Genomic DNA, 22,474 nt, shown 5'->3' with positions numbered 1-22,474 from the left:
GTCACCGGACCTGGAGAGGTGTCTTAGCCCGCTGGCTGAGGCTGGTCTTGAGCGTCTTGCCAGAGAGAGAGGGAGGGAGAGAGAGCGGATCTTTTCCGGTCCGTGGTCCACCGAGGGGTTTTGATAACAATACCCGAGGACCGGCACACAGCGAAACGATCATAATAAACGCTAATGGCTCCCGGATGGTTGTACGGTGGGACGGTTTTATGGTCGTTGGTTCGTAGCAACGAATCTGCGCCCGAGAGAAAGGACACTGGACGGACGCTCCAATTAGACGGTGGCGACGGCAGGGGTGGTGGTGACGAGATAGTGTCAAACCATTTGGGAACCGTTTGCCATCTTGCTCGAAGATAGTGGAAAACCATTTTTCACGCTCCAGCGCCACGTCCGGCGAGACCATGACCACGGTGTCCAGGAATTGAAATCATATCTTTCATGTTCCACTTTGCACCAGCCAATTATCTGAATCCAATGTTTGCGTCTCGGGCGCAGAAAGTTCCACCGACAACTAATACCGCGTCGAGCGTGGGATGAAACACCATTAGGAGGGATGGGCGGAGGATAATCCGAAAAGTTGGTCCGCTATCAGATGAGTTGTAACTCAGCGAGCATGAATTATTCACAGCGTGGTGTGGCGCGGCGCGTTGTGGCGTGGCGGCCGCAAGTAGAAGCTGGCTGCTGGCCATCATAATTCATTACTTGGACCATCACCAACCCCTGCGTCGCACTCCCAAAACAAGACACCACCCTCCCGCCAAATGCGGAACCGTTTAGCGATGAGTGGCGACGTGAAGCGTGAAGCCAAAGTGTCGTTGTCATCGGTGTCGTTTAGCTTTGGAAAAGTTCCGCCCGCGTCAAACAATCCGAAAAGTGCGTTCGTTGACCCCTGGGGGAAAGGATGTTTCATTGAATTGACGTGATGTACTAATGTTAATGTGTGTACATTGTGTCTCTAATGCTACTCATTTTCCTCCTTTCAGATGGTTACCCAAAGCGGCTATGAGGCCCCTCGGGCCAGATCCTTCTCACTCGGATTGCGTCCTCGTTGTAGGCGTATCGAGGCCTAAGCTGGCGGCACTGTTCCTCTCGGTGATGCTACTTTCGCTGTTTCTCACCTTTCACATCCTCTACGATAGTGCGGTCTACAGCATACAGGTAAGTGACCTTCTGATGACCATCATCCTCTGATATCCGACTTGACATTCGCGTTTTCTTTCATCACCGCGACAGGCAGCGACAGCGATCTCGGAGAACAAGTTGGCAATACTGACGAACCACATACCCAATCCACCGGCCATCAACCAGCCCGTCCTGTTTCCGAATCGGATACACTTCCCGAAGACGAGTCGTAGATTACCACAAGTGAGTGTCTGCAATGGCGGCTAGTATTATAATCTTGGTTTCATGTTAATGCTCTCTCTTCGGCATCGTCTCTTCTCCACCGTAGTGTTTGATAATTGGGGTGAGAAAGTGCGGCACACGCGCCCTGCTGGAGATGCTGTACTTGCATCCAAGGATACAGAAGGCCGCCGGCGAGGTGCATTTTTTCGATCGCGACGAAAACTACCTGAAGGGGCTCGAGTGGTACCGGAAGAAGATGCCACACTCCTTCCGTGGCCAGATAACGATCGAGAAGAGCCCCAGCTATTTCGTCACACCCGAGGTAAGTGCACGCAACCGCTACCCCTAACCTACTACTACTTGCCAGACAGCAGACCATCATCAAAGTGTGCTGCAACGGCTCGGCAGCTCGTCACTAACATCGCAGTGAACGCTGGCATCGACAGAAGCGGTCGCATAATTATATCATTATGCTTCTGCTGCTGCTGCTGCTGCTGCTGTTCGACGTGAAACTCACGGTGTTTGATGGCGAGGCCAGATCCATTCTGCCACGAACAGAAGGTGCACTGCCTCGTCCTGCCGGCTCCACTCCTGCGCTGTTCGTTCGTTCTCTTTTTACACGAGAGATGCGCCTTGTCCTACTTTACCGCTCTGAGGTAGTTGAGGCGCACGTGACGTAGGTCGTGATGATGATTAAGTTAAAAAGTTATTCCTTCTTCAGCTGCCAGTCTGTCGGTGCTCTGGCGCGCTACTAACTGTCAAGTAACGGTTATGCAACCGAGAGTCACGGTAAATGATTCGTTCTCGCGGAGCGCTCAGTGCGCGAGATATTTTATCTTCTCCAAAAGCTAAACGATGAACCTTAACGATTCATTACGAGTTGGGAGTTTTCCCAAAAGGGAGAATCCTGCGGTAATAAATTCCCGCAATTGATTGCACTAACGAGCTGGACAACATAATTATTTATTCGCGCAAAATCGCGGTGAAATTCAATCGCTCGTCTGTCTGACTCACCCGCTCCCGCTTCAAACAACAATCGGGGTTCGTTTTCGTCGCCAGCTCGGTGTCCCCGGGCAGTGTCATCGCTTCAGTTGTCCCCTCGAGATGCCCCAAGACCGACGAAGACAAACGGATACAAGCACTCGTAACGTAACGGCGATTTGTTAGCTGTTTCTGCAACTAGGTCCCTCCTTACGTTTCAACAACATGCAGCTCCACTTGGGGGGCCCTGGGGGAGGAGCAGTTTGCAGTAAACGACATAAATAACATTATTTCTCGCGAGACTGCGAGGTGCAGAGAAGGCCCCAGCTAAATGAGCCATGAGCCATCGAGTGGCAATCGAAGAGCCACCGACGAACGAAGACGCCAGGGTGCCATGTGCATGACGAACGAATTGCTAGGGCCCGCTACAAATGCTCGCTCGTTCGCTCGCTCGCTAGAAAGACACTCCGTGGGTTCAGCAACCCATTTTGCACGCTTCTGGGGAGGAGGAGGTGCGGCCAGCTTCGTGACCTCGCATCGATTGCAAAAGTGAAACTTTCATTCCCACGCCACGCCGGGCGAGCGCTCTCGTAGCCCGGGTCATGAACACATGAAGCGCGCGGCACCGAGGACCGAGGAGGTTGAAAGGAAAAGTGGAAAACGTGGAAATTTGGCGCGTCCGTCCGTTCGTTTCGTGGCTGTGAAGCAGTAAATGAATCAATTCCAAGTGACAGCAGCGGCCTTAGCGTGAGAAGGTGAGATTACAATCACCACCATCACCGCTCGACGACGACGACGACGGCGACAGCGACACCGACTGGCAGCTCGTTGGCCCTGGACTGGCTGGCTGGCACCAACCGCAAAGGACATCCGTTTGACCTAGGTCGTTGAAATTGAACCGAAAACCGATCCGCCCGCTCGCAACCCTTCTACTTCTTCATCGCAACCCAAGAAGCTGGCACGCTCGCTTGCTCACTCCCGGGGCCAGCGCCGGTCGATGCTGCCCTTTAAGGTTAGCCCAACGAGGTCACTCGCTTTTTGGAGGGTGGGTGAGAGTGCGATCCGTCCTCTCTGTTTCGTGTTGCAGAACGTTGCCCACTCGGTGCCAATTGGCAAAGGGCCCACGAAGTTTCGAGTTTTCCACCGCACTTCCGTGAAGGGCATCATGGCGTCAGCTCGAGATGGTGGTCGCGTTGTTTTTTTGTCTTTCTGTCCTTCCAAAAGGATAACGGAGTAGTAGGCCGTGTGTGGCGTGATGTTTGACGGGCGTGCGGCACGATGACAGGTGATCCGTCCGTCCATCCGTCCGTCCATCCGTCCGTGCGAGTCATGTTTGGATGGTTTTTCGTTAATTTTATGTAGATTAAATTGAAAGAAGGGCGTTTGCATTTGCCCTGAATGCGAGCAAATTGTAGAGGTCCCGTAGAAGTGCCATCAGTGACCGGGAAATTGTCAATTGCTCATTGATTGAGTTAAGAAATTGCTTTCTACATTGTTGCGATCGTCGTTTCCTTCTTCTAGCCAATATAATTCAATTCCTGCCACTGGCGACACTTTCTTTCTGCAATTTTAACTCCATCCAGGTGGTTGCTCTCGTGTCCTCGGAAATAACTTGGTTCAATTTCTCTCTTCTCTTCTCACTCTCTCTCTCTCTCTCTCTCTCTCTCTCTCTCTCTCAACAGGTACCGGAACGAGTCCGGGCAATGAATGCATCCATCAAGCTGCTGCTCATTGTAAGGGAGCCCGTCACGAGAGCAATATCCGATTACACGCAGCTACGAAGCCACGCGGCCACGGCAGCCCTGCCACCACAGCAGACCCTCTCGTCGACATCGCCGCTGTCGAAGTGAGTGATTGATCCAGGACCATGCATGCCCACTCCCACTTGTACCACCCAACCCCCCTCCCCACCCCCCACTAACAGGAACCGTTGAAACGATGCTGAAATGCTACGCTTCCCGATTGAGTGACGCGCTTTTGAGGTTACGGATCTGCCAGGACACTAATGCCAACCCCTGGGCACGGTTTCAAAATGAAAAACAAAAACAATCCAGGCGCCAATGGCGTGTGTCTGTATGGGCGAGAGTATGTCAGGACAGAGGTCGTTAAACCTTGTCATCACCACGATGCCACCGCCGCGGGTTGTAGACGAATCGGGGCCATTCTTGGTGCGTGTCAGGCTCCTTGGCCCGTTGGGACTACGCGTTCCAACGGGAAGAGGACGGACGGACGGACAGCCGGGCGGTTGGCGTGTGTTGGCGGTGTCAGCTTACGCGCCCAGATTATGGCAAACAACATCCTTCCGCCTTCCGCTTCCCGCTTCCGCTTTTTGTCTAAATCTAAACCACAAAACCCGAAATACGACGCCCACGCTGGCTTGCAGCTATTGCTGTTGTTGTTGAACAGGAAGCTGACAAACGAGGCGGCAACAGGAGTGCAAAGCAGCTGAACCGAGTCCGGAACGTTTAGGGAGTCTATCCGTCAAGGTACACCAGGGGAGTGAGGAGCGGCATCTAATCGTGCGTGTATTGAGGCCATCTACAACATGACAGCACGGTACACGGTGCACGGTACGGTGCGGTGCTCGCTTTTCCTCCGACCCCCACTCTTTCGGTATTACGAGCCGATTGCGGTGAGATCGCGCGGAGATAGAGAGAGAGGAGCAGACAACGAGAGTGACATCTCCTTGCCTGATGTTTCCTTATCTGCCTTTTTCTACTTTTATCGTCGAGTCTCAATCCGCAACCTGAGACACTTGGCGTGCCTCGAGCCTATTGCTACCGGGTCTCTTTTACCGAGTACCGACTTCAAATGTCCAAACGCAACGTCGTCAAGTACCGAGCTTCTTGAGCGTTCTTGGCCGATGGTTTCTTGACTTGTACACTGTGTGTGTTTCTGTCGTGAGGCATCCTTTAAAGGTCCTGCCAGACAGTGCTCGAGTGGAGTGACGAGCTAATCCTCTCTGGAGCTCCCACGTGGGCTGGTAATTTGTTGGGAAATTTGTTTTAATTTCCCTTTCACCTCGCGCCTTCGTGCCCGGTCTGCGGATTAGCCTGGGCGCCGGCGGACTGGAAGAGAACGCCGTGGGAAGTAATTCCCACGTTTGTCTGTCTTGTATCTCCGTCCTCTCTCTCCCTTTCCTTCTCTCACTCGTTTTTGGTGCGTATCTAATTTGGTTTTTCTTGGGCCCTTTCTTTCCTCCCGTGCTGTAGGTCGTTTGAGGAGCTAGCCATCATGCCGAACGGGACGGTGAATGAGGCGTACCGGCCGCTCGCCATCTCGCAGTATCACGTCCACATGCACCGCTGGCTGGAGGTGTTCTCGCGCGAACAGCTGCTGGTCGTCAACGGGGATCAGCTCATCGACGATCCGGTTTCACAGCTGCGTCGGATTGAGGATTTTTTAGGTGAGTACAGCCGACCAGAACCCCCCCCCCCTCCCTCCCGTGCGGATATTCGGGCGCAGTGATGATTGATGGTCGGCACATCGGTTTGGTGGTGGTCTAGAGCGATCTTACGGATCGTTCGAAAGGTCAATGCCATATCATCTTTCACACCCACCCGATGATGTCTAGACAGTCAGAGTGTTTTCAGTGTGTCCTTCTTAGGGATATTGGATCCCTTCTTTTCAATTCTCAGTATTCTACACAAAACACAATTCAATTAGAAAACAGGATGTAAAGCAGGATGTTACAGAGCGTAGCGTGACAGTTGAGTACAGCACGCTCAACGTCTTTATACGACCAGCGAAGAGAGCCGTCATTCGAGCTTGTCAGTGACTACTTGATGTAGACATTCGCGGCTTATGATACTAGCCGTTAGTGCATAGCTCCGCTCTTCACCTCTAGAGTGGCACCTTCCTTGATTGCCTCGAATTACGGCACGGTAAACAAACCAACGCCAACCGGTGGTGTGCGATGCTTGATGAAGGTGCTTAACAGGCGCAAGGTGCCTTCGCTTGAACAATCACCATCAGCAGCGCCTGTGAAGGATGTCCCAACGGTACCAAGGCAGCCGTGGTGACCGTACAGTAATCACCTTTTAATTGAGCTACGAACAAGCTTCTCCTCTCCAACGCCAAGTCAATCAATCATTCGCTGCGGACCCGAAGTGGCATCCGGGTGAACGCGAAAAACCATTAAAAACGGAACGACATCGTTCCATCGGTGGTGGTTATTGATTTTGTTTGCCCGATCTCTCGGTTACACAAACCATCCCAGCCCAGCCCGGCCGGAGGATTTTTCAATATTATTCTCCAAATCCCGGATCCCCTTCCCCAAAAACACACGAGACGCCATCTTTGCACATCTTCTTGCACAAGAAGGCGCCGACAGGCAGGCAAGGGGTGGGAATTGATAAAAAATCCTGCCCGACATGCCAGTTGCGCCAGGGCTGCTGCCATTTGCAGTAATTAGAAAACTTTTCGCCACCGCACTTTTGGTGTCGTCGTCTGGCGCAACTTCGTAAACAACTCCATCAGCGTGTCCTCGCTGACGTGGTGATGTGTATGTGTGCCCGGTGGTTGGGTGGTTTGTCTTCACCGTCAACGAGTGAGTTGACGGGATTGGTTTTTCCGCATTTCGAACCGGCAATCGGGCGCCGATGGATGCAACTGCCGGGGCTACACATCAAACCCAGACTCCGGGAATCGTGTCGTCCAATTAAAACGTTAATTTCGCAGCGAAATGAACAGACGAAGCGCGCAAGGATAAACGATGGTGGCCATGGTTACCGTGGAATCTTCGTGCGACATAATGATGCCCTTGACAAGCAGCTCAAGGCTTGCTGCACAAACATTTCGCCTAAAGGTCCCAATCTCGTCGAATCTCGTCGAATCAAAGGACAAAACGACGAGGTTCGTCCGTTTGACATTTAATTTCCATCGATTTTTGGCCTCACGCTCCGATACCGGGCGTACCCCGGACGTGTTGTGTTGAAATGAAAAATGGCGAAGCATGGCACGATGGATTCGTCTGTTCTTTTCTGTTGCGCGTATCTTGCTTCTCCTTTTTGTTCCATTGCTCCGTGCCGCTTTGGCTGGCTGGCACCAAACAAAAAACCGATCAGAGCGATCGGATTATCGATGCCACCCCGCACACACTCGTTGTTGTGTTGTCCCACCAGGCATTGTAGTTTGCTTGCTGTAGTTGAACGTAATTAACAGATTCTTAGAGCAAGATACGGGCCGGGCAGAAGGGTACGAGAGAGAGAGAGAGCGCGCGCGCGCCCACACTGAGAATCGCGTAAATGTCAGCCGTTGGATCGATTCACTAATAATTGCACCACCACAAAGAGAGCACCTCATCAAGTGTTCATTGAATCGATAAAAAAGTGAATCGATTGGTTCAGCGTGGCCATCATCACGAAGACACGGCACGCGCACCGCGGACATGATACGTCGCCTCGTTAATAATGCCACCGGCTCGGATTGGGTAATCAAATTTAATTCCAATAATTACACCAAACAGCAAAGGGCCTTCTTCAACTGCTACTTCAATTGCTGCAGGTTCTTGGAGGAGACATTCGAAAACTGGCCCCGAAGAGACGTGATGCAAGTAGTTGGTAGTACCAAAAAGTTGGCCACCATTTTTCAGGAGGGACTCTCAAGGAGGGCATTCGCTTTCTTTTAATGGCCACCCTTTACTCTCTTCACCGAAAGCATAAAAAGCGACTGCGAAGCTTGAACACTAATGGTGTCGTTCGAGTGCTGCAAAGAGTGCCTGCCTCTCGACTGATAACGTCCGGCAAACGGAGGAAACGCGAAAAGGTGGCAAATTATTATGAGAGAAAGTTCGCGCCAAAGTGTCGACGATGGTGATGATGATGATGATGATGGTTGAGGTGCTGTTGGTATGGACACATTGCGCTCTACGATTCGTTTGGTTTTGGAATTTATTTAAATCGATTTCGAGCTTTGAATCGTTTGCTTTGCTGCGGGGATGGTCCAGTGTGATGTTGCCCCTGGTCTGTGAACGTTTAACCTACTTTTGCAACAGCGAGAGTGAAATGTTCTCGCCGAAGCCCCGGGGAACACGCTTGTTGGTGCTGCTGATGAGTTGTTGCGTTGTTTGTTTGTTTGCCCAGCTCACCACCACCACCACCACCACCATTCCTAAGCTCGTTTTGCAACTGCAGTTTTGCTGCGGTTACTGCTGGCCAAGTTTTCTTATCGATACCACGACTTATGCTTTCTCCTTTTTCTTCTCTTCTTTTTTTTCTCTTCCAACAAACAAAAAAAATCAAACAGGCATCGAGCCACGCATCGGTAGCAATAATTTCTACTTCAACGAGACGAAGGGCTTCTACTGCCTGCGGAACGAGACGGGGGACAAGTGTTTGCGCGAGACGAAGGGCCGGAAGCACCCGCGCGTCGATCCGGTGGTCGTGTCGAAGCTGCGCAAGTTCTTCGTCGAGCACAATCAAAAGTTCTACGAGCTCGTCGGCGAGGATATGGGCTGGCCGGAGGAGTAGTAATAGCGTTAGGAGTAGTAGGAGCGTTGCGAGCGTCCCACCCAACAACCCCGCCCCCCCCATCGGACCCCTGCAACCAATTCTAGTGAGACTGAGCAGATGGAAGCGGCACGGAGCGCACGTGCTGGTGAGCAGCGCGCACGAGTGTATCACAATGGAGCAGCACGTGAAGCAAAGGGAGCAGTAATGACACTCGAAGGGTGTGTAGGTATGTGTGTATGAGTGTGTGTTGTTCGTTAACTGATATGATGCCAGCATAATTGAGGCTCTCAAAGAGCAGAAGAAGAAGAAGATGGAGGATGTCCATGGTTTGGGGCTGAGAGTGTAGCTAGTTGAGCAGCATAGCAGCTCATGGCTTGTCTCCCACCCAAAAAAAAAAGGTTACTCGATGTCCCCTCGATATGCTTAACGCACGCACGCACCCTTTCCCCTTTCTCGACAATTCGGTATCCGCATTTCTACTCCGCTACGCAAGCACGTTAGATAGGAAACACTAACAAATGAATTCCTTAGTTTTGTGATGAGCGTCACGCACATACACAGACAGACACAGACCGACAGCCAGATCCAACGGGACCTTTCGTCGATCCAAGAGAGGAATTGGAAGGCAACTTTGCCTTGGTTGAGTTCACTTTCGATCGCTTCTTGTTGTACGAGAGTGTGCATGTGGTCCAGAAGTTGACCGTTTGCACAGTGACTCAGGTCATGGTTTGAGCATTACAGCCCCTTCTCTACCTCGGCGCCCCCCCCCCCCCCGCTTCCACTAAATTATGTAGGAAAGCATCTCGCGAACCCTCGTGGCCCCTCCCCCGAAAAGCCCGTCCATGTGGCGAGCAATATTTCATGAGTTTTCTCCATCCCGACCGACCGACCGACTGCACGATGGTTTCTGCTCGATTGCTCCTGCTCCGTTCTCGGACGTCCAGCGTCCGGTCCGCTACCGTTACTTTCGGGGCGGGGGTTTAAGCGGAAAGTAATCGCTCGTTCCCGGAGACAAATTGAATGGTGAACCGGGGTAATGGTCAGCACCGCAGTTCATGTTTTCCCAGCTCCTCCAACTCCGTTGCCATGGATGCACGCCGTGCACGACGTGATGCAGTTGGGAGTCAATCTATCGGAGTCAGCAGTGGCCTGCGATGCGATGCAATGCGATGCGCTGTTCGCTTCTGCTTCAGACAGGTTCCAGCGAGTGTGTGCGCCCTGGAAATGGATTAAGTTTGGTTCGCTCCTCTCTGCTCCTCTGCTTCCTCCTTCGAGCTTTGCTTGCCACAATCATCGAGGTCACACGTGCAGACCCCGTTCTGTACGTGACTTGGCACCAGCACCATTCCGTTGGTGGCGACGAGAGCGACGAAGCGAGACCGGGGGGGTGGCTGCATCATTCCTTTCTTCTCTCCAATCGTTGCTTCTGGTGGGGACTTTTCGGGACCAGCATTCGGATTCGGGACGGCCTGGACAAACATTCCAGCATGCCAGACCCGACCGCCAGGGAGTCCTGGGAGAGGGTGTTGAAATGTGCTGCGTCGTAGCCAGCGTATGAGTGTGAGCCAGGGAGCGAATGGAGGCAACATCATGACGCGGCCCTTTTTGGGAACGTTCTGGCACCTCATCTCTCTCTCTCTCTCTCTCTCTCTCTCTCTCTCTCTCTCTCTGGCCAGGGTGACTTTTACCCTCCGGTTGCATCGTTGCAATCCGGTTTTTCGAGAAGAAAGAAACCCTCCCTCACATCCCGATTTTTCCCACTGGCCAATCCAGGATTTGCCTTCCGTAGCAGACCGTTGGCCGGAATGTTTGGCGAAAAAATGAAAATCAATGCCGTCATCGCCCCGTCCAGAATTCCTCCAGTTGTTGATCCATCTGCCACTGCGGACGGAAAGGCGTGGTGTGGTGTGGTGTGGCGAGGCGTAGCGAAGCGTACAAGTGAATTAATTCGTTCGCTCGCGTGAACCACCAGGCGTCTCCATTGTCACGGCGCGCGTGGAAAACGGAGAAAAAATGCAACCGACTGGTGGGCAACGCAGGGAAAGAGGACAGCTAAAGGATGCTGAGTAATCCCGGTTTTTGCAACCCGTTGGCACCCACGTTCCTTTCCACTCACACGCAAACACAGACGCTCGATAGTGGCCGTTGGAAGGCGCCTCCATCTGCAGGACGGCGATTTGGTGATGGTTTGCATGGTTTCGCCCATCTCTCTCTCTCTCTCTCTCTCTCTCTCTCTCGCTCTCTCTCTCTCTATCTATCTATGCATGCTTGCCATGTGTTGTATGCTGATTGTCCAATTCGTTAGCCACGGTTGACAAATGTGTAGCAGCAGCAAGTCCCAAAAGGCCATTGTCATGCTCATGGCGTCATGCTTGGTGTCATGCTTGGAACGTTCAGTTGTACGCTATTCGCTGAATTCACACGATCCCGTCTTGGGAATGGAATTGCCTTTAATTAACTTAGCATTACCGAGAAATAACCGAAACAAATTGGACAACGAACGAATTGTTTTCTTTGAATTTGCGGGAATTGGATGAACATTAACACTTACTATACCTGCGTCAAAGCCCGCCCGGCGGCCTAAGATTAGAGCCCATCAAATTGGCCACTGAGCTCCTTAAGCCCCTCCGGTCCTTATCGGTTTCGAGAGGAATAGGAAACCGCCGCGTCCAATTTAGCTGTTTACTGCCGCCGGGCAAACGATTCGCCCAAAAACCTTCGAATCCACTTGAAACTTCAAGGTGCCACCGTAGTTCGCGGTGTCCACATTGTGCCCACCGGCGGAGGATGAGGGTGCACTCCATCTGAAACCTGATTAGCTCGAGGAAATTGTTTGATACCACTTCTTCCACCGTTACCTTTGGGAAAATTCCTCGGAATAGAAATGGAGACGGTCCGGAAGTTGCGCTCCGGAGAGAGACGTCCACGTGTTCGTGCATAATCGTACCAGACTAGAGAAGGAAACCACCGGTGAGGGCGGGCCAGGGGAGGGTAATGAAAAATCCATTACAAGGATATCCTGTCCATCGTCCCGTCTTTCTCTCTCGCTCACTCTCTCGCACGAGGAATTGTGTGGCGTGGCGTTTGCATTTACATCCCCAAAGGTCATTCCAATTTTCGATTCCCAGCACCACCAGCACCCATTGGTGGCGTGTGCACGGACGATAAGTTGACCTCGTTGGCTTGAATTTATGGGTGGGAATTTGGAACCGTCCTTCCGACCTTCGTCGCTGATACCAATGGCAGGGTGGCAGGCTGGGTGGTTCGCTTACTTCCGGTGCCACAAAGGCTCGTGGTGGTGGTCGTGGTGTGATTGGAATCGGGAGGACGAAATTGTTGCACGCCCGGGGACGTCGTTGACGCCAAGTGCAGCGATAAGCTGAGGCACCTTCCACTCGAACGTCCTTCTCTCGCTCTCTCTCTCTCTCTCTCTCTCTCTCACACTCTCTCTCTCTCACACACACTCTCTCTCTCTCTCTCTCTCTCTCTGTGTTTGGCACGAAGGTATTCTTTTATCAAGAGTCCTTTTTTCGTGAATTCCTCGAGTGGAAGTGAACCGGTATCGAGAATGGTGTGGTTCAGGTTCCAACTTCAAATCAACCCCCACCTCTTTCCACAAACACAATGGTTCGATAGTAGAGTGTGGTCCTTCTTCTTCCATCATCATCATCATCGAGCGACCAACCAACGGGTGCTCCAATGATAACCCCGCCTCGGTTAACGGGGAAAGTTTCCTGTTTGGAAATCAAATAATTAGAGCCATTTGCATAATGTCCAGCTCCGGAACAGCAGCACCAGCGAAGAGTGATCGAGGTCCTTTCTTTCCTCTTTCTCTCTCTCTCTCTCTCTCTCTCTCTCTCTCTCTCGCTCCGGTCTGTTGCTTCATGGAACTCTGCTGGCTTCCGCAATTTCTTCCTTTGGCAACGGGTATTTTTAAAGGATTTCACTCCTTGCCTGCCTTGCTAGCAGGTGGTGGAAAGAGTGTTGTAAGCCGTTTACCTGCAATTTGAATAGGTACCACCCCCAGAGAGAGCGCACCAGCTCTCCGAGGACGAAGGGATTTTGTTCGCTCCAAAATCCATCAAAGGCAAAATCGAGCAGCAGCAGCAGCAGCAGCAGCAGCAGTGCCAATTTAGCAGGTCGGCAGGATCGGATCTAATTAATGTAAAGTAAGCAAACTTTTGGGACTCACCGTCGGGTGCCAGCAGCGCGCCTTCGCTTCTTCGATAATCCAATTGTGGATTGTGTGTTTGGCGAGGTGAAAGAAGTACATCTCGCCCCCCAATTCGCCCCTCTCCCCTGCCATGTGAATGGAGAGAGTAGCATCTGGTTGGTATGCAGACGTGAATTGGATATCTTCTTAGTCTCGGCGTCAAGTTACACAACGACGACCGTGGATCGCGGGAATGGAACACCTGGCACACCGGTACTGGCACGCTCTCTCTCTCTCGACTTAATAGCTTTGTTGGCCAACAATGCTCGCGTGATAATGAAAACGGAAAAAAGTGTCCGCCTTTTTTTCTTTTTGCTTCTCCTCTCGAGGAGCTTTCAGCTTCCCGGTTGGTGGCCAAACCGGTGACACAGTGCAGCTGTCTCTTGCCCTAATCAGCTTAACTCCTCCAGCATCACCACCAGCGAGGGCCAATGGAGTGTCCGCATCCGCATCGTGTTCGCGCGTCATGCATGTCATCTCGCTAATAGGATAACGAGGACGAAACGTCATTGCCTTTTCCTTCCCCTCGAAAAGGACCGGTAGGTCGGTCGGTCGGTCGGTGGCCATCTTTGGTACCGGGAATCCGTCCTCTGTACGGAAAGGGATGGCTAGTGTGAGTCGAAGTGTATGTTCCGTGGTCAGGGCACAAGGACGAGGAGAATTTATGTGAAGGCGACCACCAGCTCCGGCCATTTTGGACGTGTTGCGTGGCCTTGGTTTCCTGGTGTGTCCGGAGTCTCACTGCAAAAGATTAATGTTGGGCCAACTTATCATCCGCCCGGGGGCCACACCATAGCGCGCCGGTACCAAGGACAACCAAGGTTCGTTCTTTCGCTTCGCCTTCTATTAAGCGGCATATGTAAATGGTACGGTGGAAAGGCAGGGGAGTATGTTTCAGGCCCACGCCTGGTCTGGCTCTGTTCCAGCGTCCTTTTTAACGCTTCGTTGATAAAATTTATGGATGCAAACCCCTGCCTGGGAGGTCACCAGCGCATACAAAGCATACATTAGGCAATGGACCAATGGATGGGTGACCCCACGGAGCATTAATCCACATAATTACTGGAGAATCCTTTTCGCCTGGCGCGTGAGGCTCGAAACCGATCAACCCTAGTTCAGCTCACTAGCATCATCATCATCATCATCGTGATTCATCCAGAATGCACAATGGAAGCTTAAACAAAGCCCGTACAAGGTCCCATTCCAGGTCAGTAGGTCCCGCGCGAGCACGAGAAAACCGAGGCCACATACAGACACATGCACGCTGCGAACGGTCTCCTTTTGTGGGTCCTCCAAATCCCGGGGATGCTCCAAATCCTGGTATCCCGCTGTTTCATCCTAATGCGAAATAGATTGCCAACCACCAGCAGCAGCAGCGGTGCTGTGCAAAGATCGTTTGCATGATGGTCGTGCCCGTGCACGAGGTGCAGTACATAAAATCTCATGTCGCGAACGCCTTTTTACACATTTCGCTCACATCTTCCACGCTGGAGCACGGTGGGCACGTTGGGCACCGATTTATGTCCCGAGAAGCCCGAAACCGAAAGCCACTTCGTTCCGTTCTCCGCTCTTGCTACGATGCCAACCAGCTGCGAAAGAGTGCCAGTGCCACCGTTTTGTGGGAATTTGCAAACCACCACTTGACTAGAAGCAAGGAGGAATTGGAGCTCGCGCTTCCGAGCTTTTAGCTGAGAATTTGGTGGTGAAAAACAAACCATCTTCATCTAGCACCTCTTCTAATCGCTCGCGCTTGCAGTGCTTCGCGATGGAACACACTACCCGGGGCCGCTTTTCTATTATTCATCTGGTTTCCGCCCCCCCCCCACATTCCCCCAAAGGGTCCTCTCTTTAGCGGGTTAGTTGTTTGTTTGTTTGTTTGCTGGCCGCACCTGTTTTTAATTTGAGCGTTCCGGTTCGAGAAGCCGCGCGAAAATATGTTTTTGGTCTTCGACACGAAAGGGAAGACGAGAAAAAACACGAGAAAAAAACACAACACAGTATGCGAGGCAGGCGTTTAAACGACGTTGGCAGGGGAGAGGGGCCAGAGACAGAGTGCCTCGTAGTAAGCATTGAATTCGTTTCCAGCTCGCTCCGCAGCTCGATCTCGGGCGGTTTGCCTTTAACAAATCAATGCAAGACCACACGCACCAACACCGCCTCACAAACAGTGAGGCAGTTTAACGAGATTCGCATATTAATGCCCGAGACCACGACCGTGGCCGCTTAGCAACTCCGAGCATATCGTCGCAGCCACAGCGACTCCGAGAAATGGCAGCCATGCCATGGGACATGGCTTTTTTTTTCAAGCTAGAGAGCGCTCGCCACGACGACCACGACGCAGACAAGGACTTGCTGCTTTGGCAAATAGATGCTTGTCAATATTTGCGGCAGCTCAAGACGTTTGCGCTCCACTCAGGACACCAGGGAGGGTTGCCGGTGTGTGTGGGCGGTGGCCATTTGCGCCATTCGATAAGGAGGGCGTTCGATTTTGAGAAGCTTTTCGTTTGTCTTGTTGCAAATTAATTCCATTTCGTCCAAGCAAACTCTTCCAATCAAGAGTTTGCTGCAACGATGGAGAGAGAGAGAGAGAGAGAGAGAGAGAGAGAGAGAGAGAGAGAGAGAGAGAGAGAGAGAGAGAGAGAGAGAGAGAGTTGCTTCATCAACCGTTCCAACGCAACGCGCGCTGGCTATCGGTATCGGTAAACATCGGAAAAGTGGAGTCTCCAGCACCGCCCTAATCCTTTGAAAAAGTCTGTCTTGTCTCCAGCGATTCACCGCGACCTTCTCAGAAATTGGCCCGCCCCACCCGTGGCCTTCCTCGTAATTATCCTCTTTTCGTTTCCCTCGCTCTCTTTGTGTTCGCGTCGCGGTATCTATTCCGGTGCGCGCGTTTTAATTCGTTTTCCACCGCGCGTCGCATCGTTCTATTTACTGCCAAACCACCACCACCACCACCACCACCAGTCCCACCACCGTCGCCCACGGTTTCGATAAACGTTTCGGTTCAATTTTCACGGAAAACGAGAACCCAAAACCCTCCCTGAGCCCTCATATTTCAGTGACACAGGCGGGACGCGTTGTGCGCAGATTTACAATCCGTTCCTTCCGGAATTAATTCCACTTTTCCGAGGGTGTCCTCTTGGAGGAGCAGGTGGTGGTGGTGGGGGATGAGCGACAGGACGAGGACGATTAACTTTCCTGGGTTTTTGGTCCATTTCGAGCTGAACACCACGCGAGAGAGCGAGAGAGAGAGAGAGAGACGCCGGTCTAGAAGAGCACAGAGTTTGGAGGAACAATAATTTTCGATTTTCTTATCACAATGTCCCTTCAGGCGGTACACTCTACACGGCGCACCATTCCACTCTGTTTTACTTTGGTCGAATAACGGAAACTGGTTCGATTTCCCCGCACGCAAAAAGCGGCGATTTCCCGGCAATTCAAACGATAAACGGCTGGCTGGCTGGCTGGTGACTCGCTGGCGACCGGAGGAAATGGAGAGCAAACGGAGCGGAGGATGGATGGAAACTTTGCACATATTTCGCCGCTCGCCGACCCGACAGTATCGTAAATAATTTATAACCGAACCCTCCCGCCCTCGGTCCACAACGCCAACGGAACCATCGTTGGCGGAACAATGGATGAAACTTGGAACCGACTGGAACTACTACACTGTGCTGCCCCCGGAACGAAACCGAAGGAAGTTTATGCTGGAGTGGAAAGCGGACGGGGGCGGAGGGGGGGGGGGGGGGGAAGAAATATTTTATTTTCTTTTCGGGCCACGGGAACCCTCGGAATCCAACCAATGGGGGCTGGAAACATAAACAAAAGCCGCTGGTGAGCCAGCGGCGTTCCGTCTGTTTCGCACTGTGGCCAGAGGGTGGTTCGGGGAGGTGGAGGAAAGACGACTGATCAAACCGGGGTCTGGGTGATGATAGTTTACGTTACTTTTGGGCCACCACCACCACCGGCAGCAGCAGCAGTAACCTTCATCCGGAACGAGGCGGAATGGAGAGAGGAGAGGCGTGACTGTTCCAGGCCGAGAACATGCGAGCGCCGCGAGCACTCGGTTGGTTCGCCCCGTTCGCTCGGTGTTTGCCGATTGGCGTTGAGAAAGAATTGGCGCAGGAAAACCCATTCCCGGTTCCGTTCCGAAACGAAGCCGATCGGTTGGATCGTAAAAAGGCGTGCTGCAGTGTTCGATGATGGCGTTTTGCTGAGTTTTCGTTACGAGATGCAGCTCGGTTCAGTTCCGTTTCCACGATTCGATGGCCAAAAAAGAATCGAAACGGTGGAACGAAGTGAAAAAGCATAAAAAGCGATTGCCCGAGCGTCAATATCCATTCCCGCGGCATTTGTTTAAAGTTTAATCCCTTCTTTTTCTTTGGCGAAACTCGAATACCCTCAGTAATGCCAATAGCTTTCTGATGGCGCCTTCTAATATCCGCGGTCCGCGGTCACTTTCGACAATCGAATCAAACCGAAAGTGGCACCCACGGGGGCTGCCCATTTTCACGGGAAATTCCTTTCTTCTTCCATGCAACCTGCCAGAACGTGCAGCCCAGTGGCCTAAAAAGTCGATGCGACGCACTTCCGTCCGGGTCCGCGTCCAGGTTTCGGTGTGACCACGGTGTGCGCGATGATTGGATTTGGAGTCCAGAAGATCCAAAATGAGATTTTTGTTTTCGAGGCGAGGGCGCGCGCGCTCGCACGCTAGGCGCATTTTTCCCGGGTTGGTAATTCCCATCGGTCCACTGGTCCCATTGGTCTCCCGGAAGTCATAAAACCGGTCATTCCGCTTCCGCTTTGATACCCGCTGGTGGTTCGCAGCATATCGAGCGTCTCACACTCCAGTAGATGACACTTTTACGACTCCGGAACAGCCAGAAGGTTCAACGGAACCGATTCGTCAACGAAGGTTATTCGCTTAATTTGGTGACAAAATGACGACGGGAATCCGGTGCACGTACCAAGCGGGAGACTCTCTGCCATCCGCTCCATCCATCACTTCTGCGGCTTTTGCCTCAAAATGTCCCAAATGGCGCGTTCCGTTTCACTCAAGCACGGGAGCGCAAGATTTACGACGAGTACGAAGAGTCCGCGGGAACGGGATGCGATGGTGACAATGTGGCGCTGCTCGGTACGAGGCGGGGGTTCCACGCGAGGGACGCGAGGTTCCCTTGGGATTTCCTTAAATGAATGTAACGAAATCAAAGGAAAATCAACAAATGAGATCCCGGCTGTTACGCAGAGAGATAAACGGAGAGAAGAAGAGAGAAGACAGACAGAAGAAGAAGAGAAGGAAACAGACGCTGATCCCTTTTTTCTGCTTCTCTGTCACCGAATGTAACGTTCCGTGGAATGGGCCGTCCAAAGGGATGCATTCTAAGTAAAGAAAATGGAAAAACATGGAAAAGCTCTCTCTCCCTCTCCCTCTCTGTCTCACTTCACTTTCTTTTGCTTATCCTTCTGGAACCATAAGCAGGATCCGGAATCAAAGACCACCAACACATCCTGCACCACGGTCGTCCTGCGCTGCTGCTTGTGCTTGTTGGCCTCGCTTGGCTGAAGGCCGAGCATCGAGCGTTTGAAGTCGTCAATTTGCATGAATCCAGAGCGAGGTGGGCGCCTGCACTCCTCCGGCCAACCGACCGAGTACCTTTCGCCGAAGAAATCTTATTCCTGGAAGGAAGTAACGAAGCCCGGTGGGTAGCCATGGCCACCATGGCGTTACCTTTCGACACCTTGCCGCTTCGTTAACGGTGCTTGGGAGTGTCCCACAAATCCTCCCATTCATCCACCGGTCTTTCTCTCTCTCTCTCCTCCTCTTTTATGTGTCTCTAATCAGCAAACGAGTGGCAGTGCTGTGTCGGTGATGAGCTTTTGAATTGAAATGTTTTACCTTGGCTCTGGCTGGGTCTTGATACTGGATGAATTATTGTTCCCCGGGACTGGCTTGTGTGTGCGTGTGCGTGTGCGCTCATTTGATAACGACTGGTGTGAGCAGCTGAACAGTTACAGGAGGATCATCATTTAGCATTAAGCAGGATCGGTGTTAGGTGGCATCCGGCCACAATTCTAAAGCTCTCTGTTCCTTGGCATCTCTCAAGCAAAACTTCACTTGTTCCCCGTTCCGTTTCTTATGTTTTCTTCTTATTGAAAACAACGAGTCATCTGTGAAGAGCGTTAGGGGACTCGAGGTATCCGGCAATTCGGTTTCCAGTTTGCGATTTACGCTGGAATGCATTTACTTCAATGTCACTAACGACCAGTTAGTAGGCCGTGGAAGCTGGCGAAAAGACGCGAATTGTTTTCGGTTTCGCCACAACACAGTAGGCCGTTTCAATTCAAATCAAAAGCAGACTCTTCGCTTTATCCGCGGCCACAAGACACAGTTCCTAAATTGCTATCCGTAAGCTGAAGCTAGATTGAAGAAGAAAAAAAAAGGCCCAAGTCGCGTAGTCGCGATGATTTATGTTAAGAAGAACGACAATGTATCACCAATGATGATTGCAGTACAAAGTGTGTTACAAAAGAAGCACGGCATGGCATAGCCACCTCATCTTCTTCCTTCCCTGTGTTTGACAGAGATTGTTTAAAGGTTGGTTTGAGATGTGTTTTTTTTTTCGTTGTGTTGTGTCTCGTTGTTAATCGTGATGTTAAGCAAACGCCGTACGCCTGCGATATGCATTTGCCAAATCCCCACACACCACAGCAGATTAGTTCTTCTGCTCCTGCTCAGTGAACGCTTTTGCTAGAAGAGCGGTTGGTTTCTTTCTTTATGTTATTATTCACTAGATGCTAGAGCGAAAAGCGTGGCGAAGGGAGCGCAAAACTCGAAGAAAACGTGCGTTGTTTGAGGCAGTAGCAGGAGGAATCTTCTATTTTTGGATGTTGTAATCGGTGTAAACGTACTCTCTACTCACTCACTCTTCAAACCGCAATCGCACGATCGTACTAACCTGTAGCAGAAAGAGAAACCGAGGAGCAGAAACATGTAGAGAAGGCGCGGGCATCAGTGGCGTGTGGTGATCTGGCCAAGGTAACTGGAAACATATCATGACGATGGGTGACTTAGGTGTAAAAGGTGATAAAAAAAAGCATTAAGCATAAGCACGAAACGAAAACATATCAAACATGCGGCGTGTTACAAACCAAATAAACAAAAACATATCAAAAACCAGAGAACAAAGCGAAGAGAAAAGAAGCAAGCAAGCAAGCAAGCAGAGCAACCAAGAAAACCAAAAGAATGCTTTTAGGTGCCGCTGCACAGGTAACACTATTGCAGCATTATTTGTACATAGATCGAATGCCGCTGCCGCTATACTTACTTAAGCCCGAAAATTGACGCCGACGTGATTGTGTGTCGAAGTTCTCGTTCTCGTACCATCAGCCATCTCTAGGTGTTAAGTAAAAATCGCAAAACGCAACCGGATCCAAGCAACCGGTGAGCCAGATGATACATCACATAACATATCGCAGCGCAGCGCAACGTGGGCGTGAGAAAGAGAACGGGTGTACGTATGTGTGTGTTACACGAGATTTCAATCAATAGTTTAAAAACTGGAAAATCGGAACCGGAGGTTTTTCCGGGAGGCCGATGTTATAGATGTGTAAGGTTGAAGACGAAAGTGTGGAGCAGCAGAAGTGGAGGGCGCAGCAGTTGTTTCGCGTTACGTTCGTAGTACAAGAATACTATACTATGTGTTGATATGTTGTGCGATATTCTGGATGCCATATATTTTAATAGCAAAATGAAAGGGCGCAACGAGTATTGTTTCGTTATGCGTTGCGTATTGATTCCGAGATCTTTAACGATAATTAGGTTGACTTGGTGTGGGTGTTGGTTGGTATTTCGAAAAAAGGAAGCAAGAAGGAACGGTTAGCAGAAGGAAAACTGAAAATTTTGAAATTGTAAAATAAGCTCCATCATAGCACTGGCATTAACCAGAACCCCACCATTGCTGCCCTATCCCAGGTATATAGACCGGCATCAGTTTGAATCGCGCTTTTCGGGCCCGTTTCTGCGTACGATTTTGCGATACATTGATTGATTCATATTGAATGCAGACTAAACAGGGTTACACCACCACGTGACCACGTGCGCAGTTCGTTTTCAACCAAAAAAGAAAAAGTGAAAAACATTCAACAAACGAACATCGCCAGAGAGAACCAGAGAACCAACAAACTAACGGAAGGAAGAAAAAGGAAAAACTGTAGGGAAAAATCATTTGCAAACCGGCGTGTTTCAGTTTTCAGCAATAAGTGAAGACGACTTAGCGTTTTAGCGAGTGTAAAAGAAAAGCAATTTTTAGGTGAAAACAAAAAAAAATGGGGAGATCAGTTAACGTGAGCCAAGGGTGTGTGCGATTGTTGCGCGACCAGAGAGAGCACGAAGCGTATCGAAGAATTTATTTGTGAGTTAAGTCGAGAACGAGAAGCATTGAACAAGTACACAAGGAGTACATGTTAATAATCTCTAACAACGAGGATGTTTAGTTTTTGTATAGAAAGTTAAAAAGGGAGTAGAGATGAGATGAGCCGAGAAAGAAAGAAAGAAAAGAAAAACCTGTAATATAAGTGCGATCGGGATTCATTTTCCGGTGAGTTGCAGTTCGTAATGGGGCAGCAGCACTCCACGACACTCCTCCAATCTTCAGGGCTTTCCTTCATTCTCAATCACTTGTTACAATCACTAGCATACCGATGGATCAATCGGCCCGGTTCGCTCCCTCTTGTTACTTTATTCTCCAATTCTATCTTAGTGAAGCTGTAATTAATTAGTTGACAAGCGTGTGAACAGAGAACCACTTTTGTTACGGACTGATTAGAGAATTTTGTTTATAGAGTTATGTGACTGTTAATTCTGTTGCACACCACCATTGATTAGCTGATCAGTTAGAATGTTTTATTGAGTCCGGGTAAACTCTTTGAAACTGCAACACAAAAACACCGCGGATGGACTGGGGGACTGAGGTCGTGATAACGTGATGGGTTTTCCGCTTTACAAATCATTCAAAAAAAAGGGCGCGCTAAGCACGTTAACACGGTTCGTTGGTGATGCCATGTTGTTTATAGGTTCTACAGACCACAGAAGCTTCTCTCCTCGATCTCTACATCCTTTCTCCGAAGGTAGAAGCTATCAGCGCGCACCCAAGAGCGCCAAATGTGTAAAAAAAGTAAATGATGTGATGTCTTGACATTCTTGCAACAAATTCATCCGTACGGCGTCGTCGGAAGGGGTCGCGAGCGAAGATAGACGGCACTAGGCAACTATGAATGGAATAGCCCAACTCTAAATACCCAGAAAGTCAAACCAAAACACAACCAAATCTCTATTTCGAAACTCTATATTAAAACGCGGTAAACGTTGTGCGTGCCAAGAGGTGGTGGTTGTGCGGCGCAGCGCGAACGCGCATTACAAAATGGCATTACATATCTCATAAACTCGTCTTCGTAGCTATTATTAAAGAGAACTAAGATTATA

General features: G+C 50.8%; 1 protein-coding gene across 1 annotated transcript in view; it reads left to right on the top strand.

Moving 5' to 3' along the window:
* The window catches only part of LOC126578650 (heparan sulfate glucosamine 3-O-sulfotransferase 5), a 36,493-nt gene extending 14,019 nt beyond the window's left edge, over positions 1-22,474 (top strand). The window contains exons 3-8 of the mRNA XM_050241440.1: positions 984-1,158; positions 1,234-1,365; positions 1,451-1,666; positions 4,008-4,171; positions 5,538-5,731; positions 8,572-22,474. Of these exons, the coding sequence (XP_050097397.1) occupies positions 984-1,158; positions 1,234-1,365; positions 1,451-1,666; positions 4,008-4,171; positions 5,538-5,731; positions 8,572-8,795 (1,105 nt within the window). The 3' untranslated portion in view covers positions 8,796-22,474. The remainder of the gene's footprint in view (positions 1-983; positions 1,159-1,233; positions 1,366-1,450; positions 1,667-4,007; positions 4,172-5,537; positions 5,732-8,571) is intronic.

The sequence above is a fragment of the Anopheles aquasalis genome, chromosome 3, assembly GCF_943734665.1.
Source record: "Anopheles aquasalis chromosome 3, idAnoAquaMG_Q_19, whole genome shotgun sequence".
NCBI classification, from domain to species: Eukaryota; Metazoa; Arthropoda; class Insecta; order Diptera; family Culicidae; genus Anopheles; species Anopheles aquasalis.
This window is presented reverse-complemented; position numbering and strand designations above follow the sequence as displayed.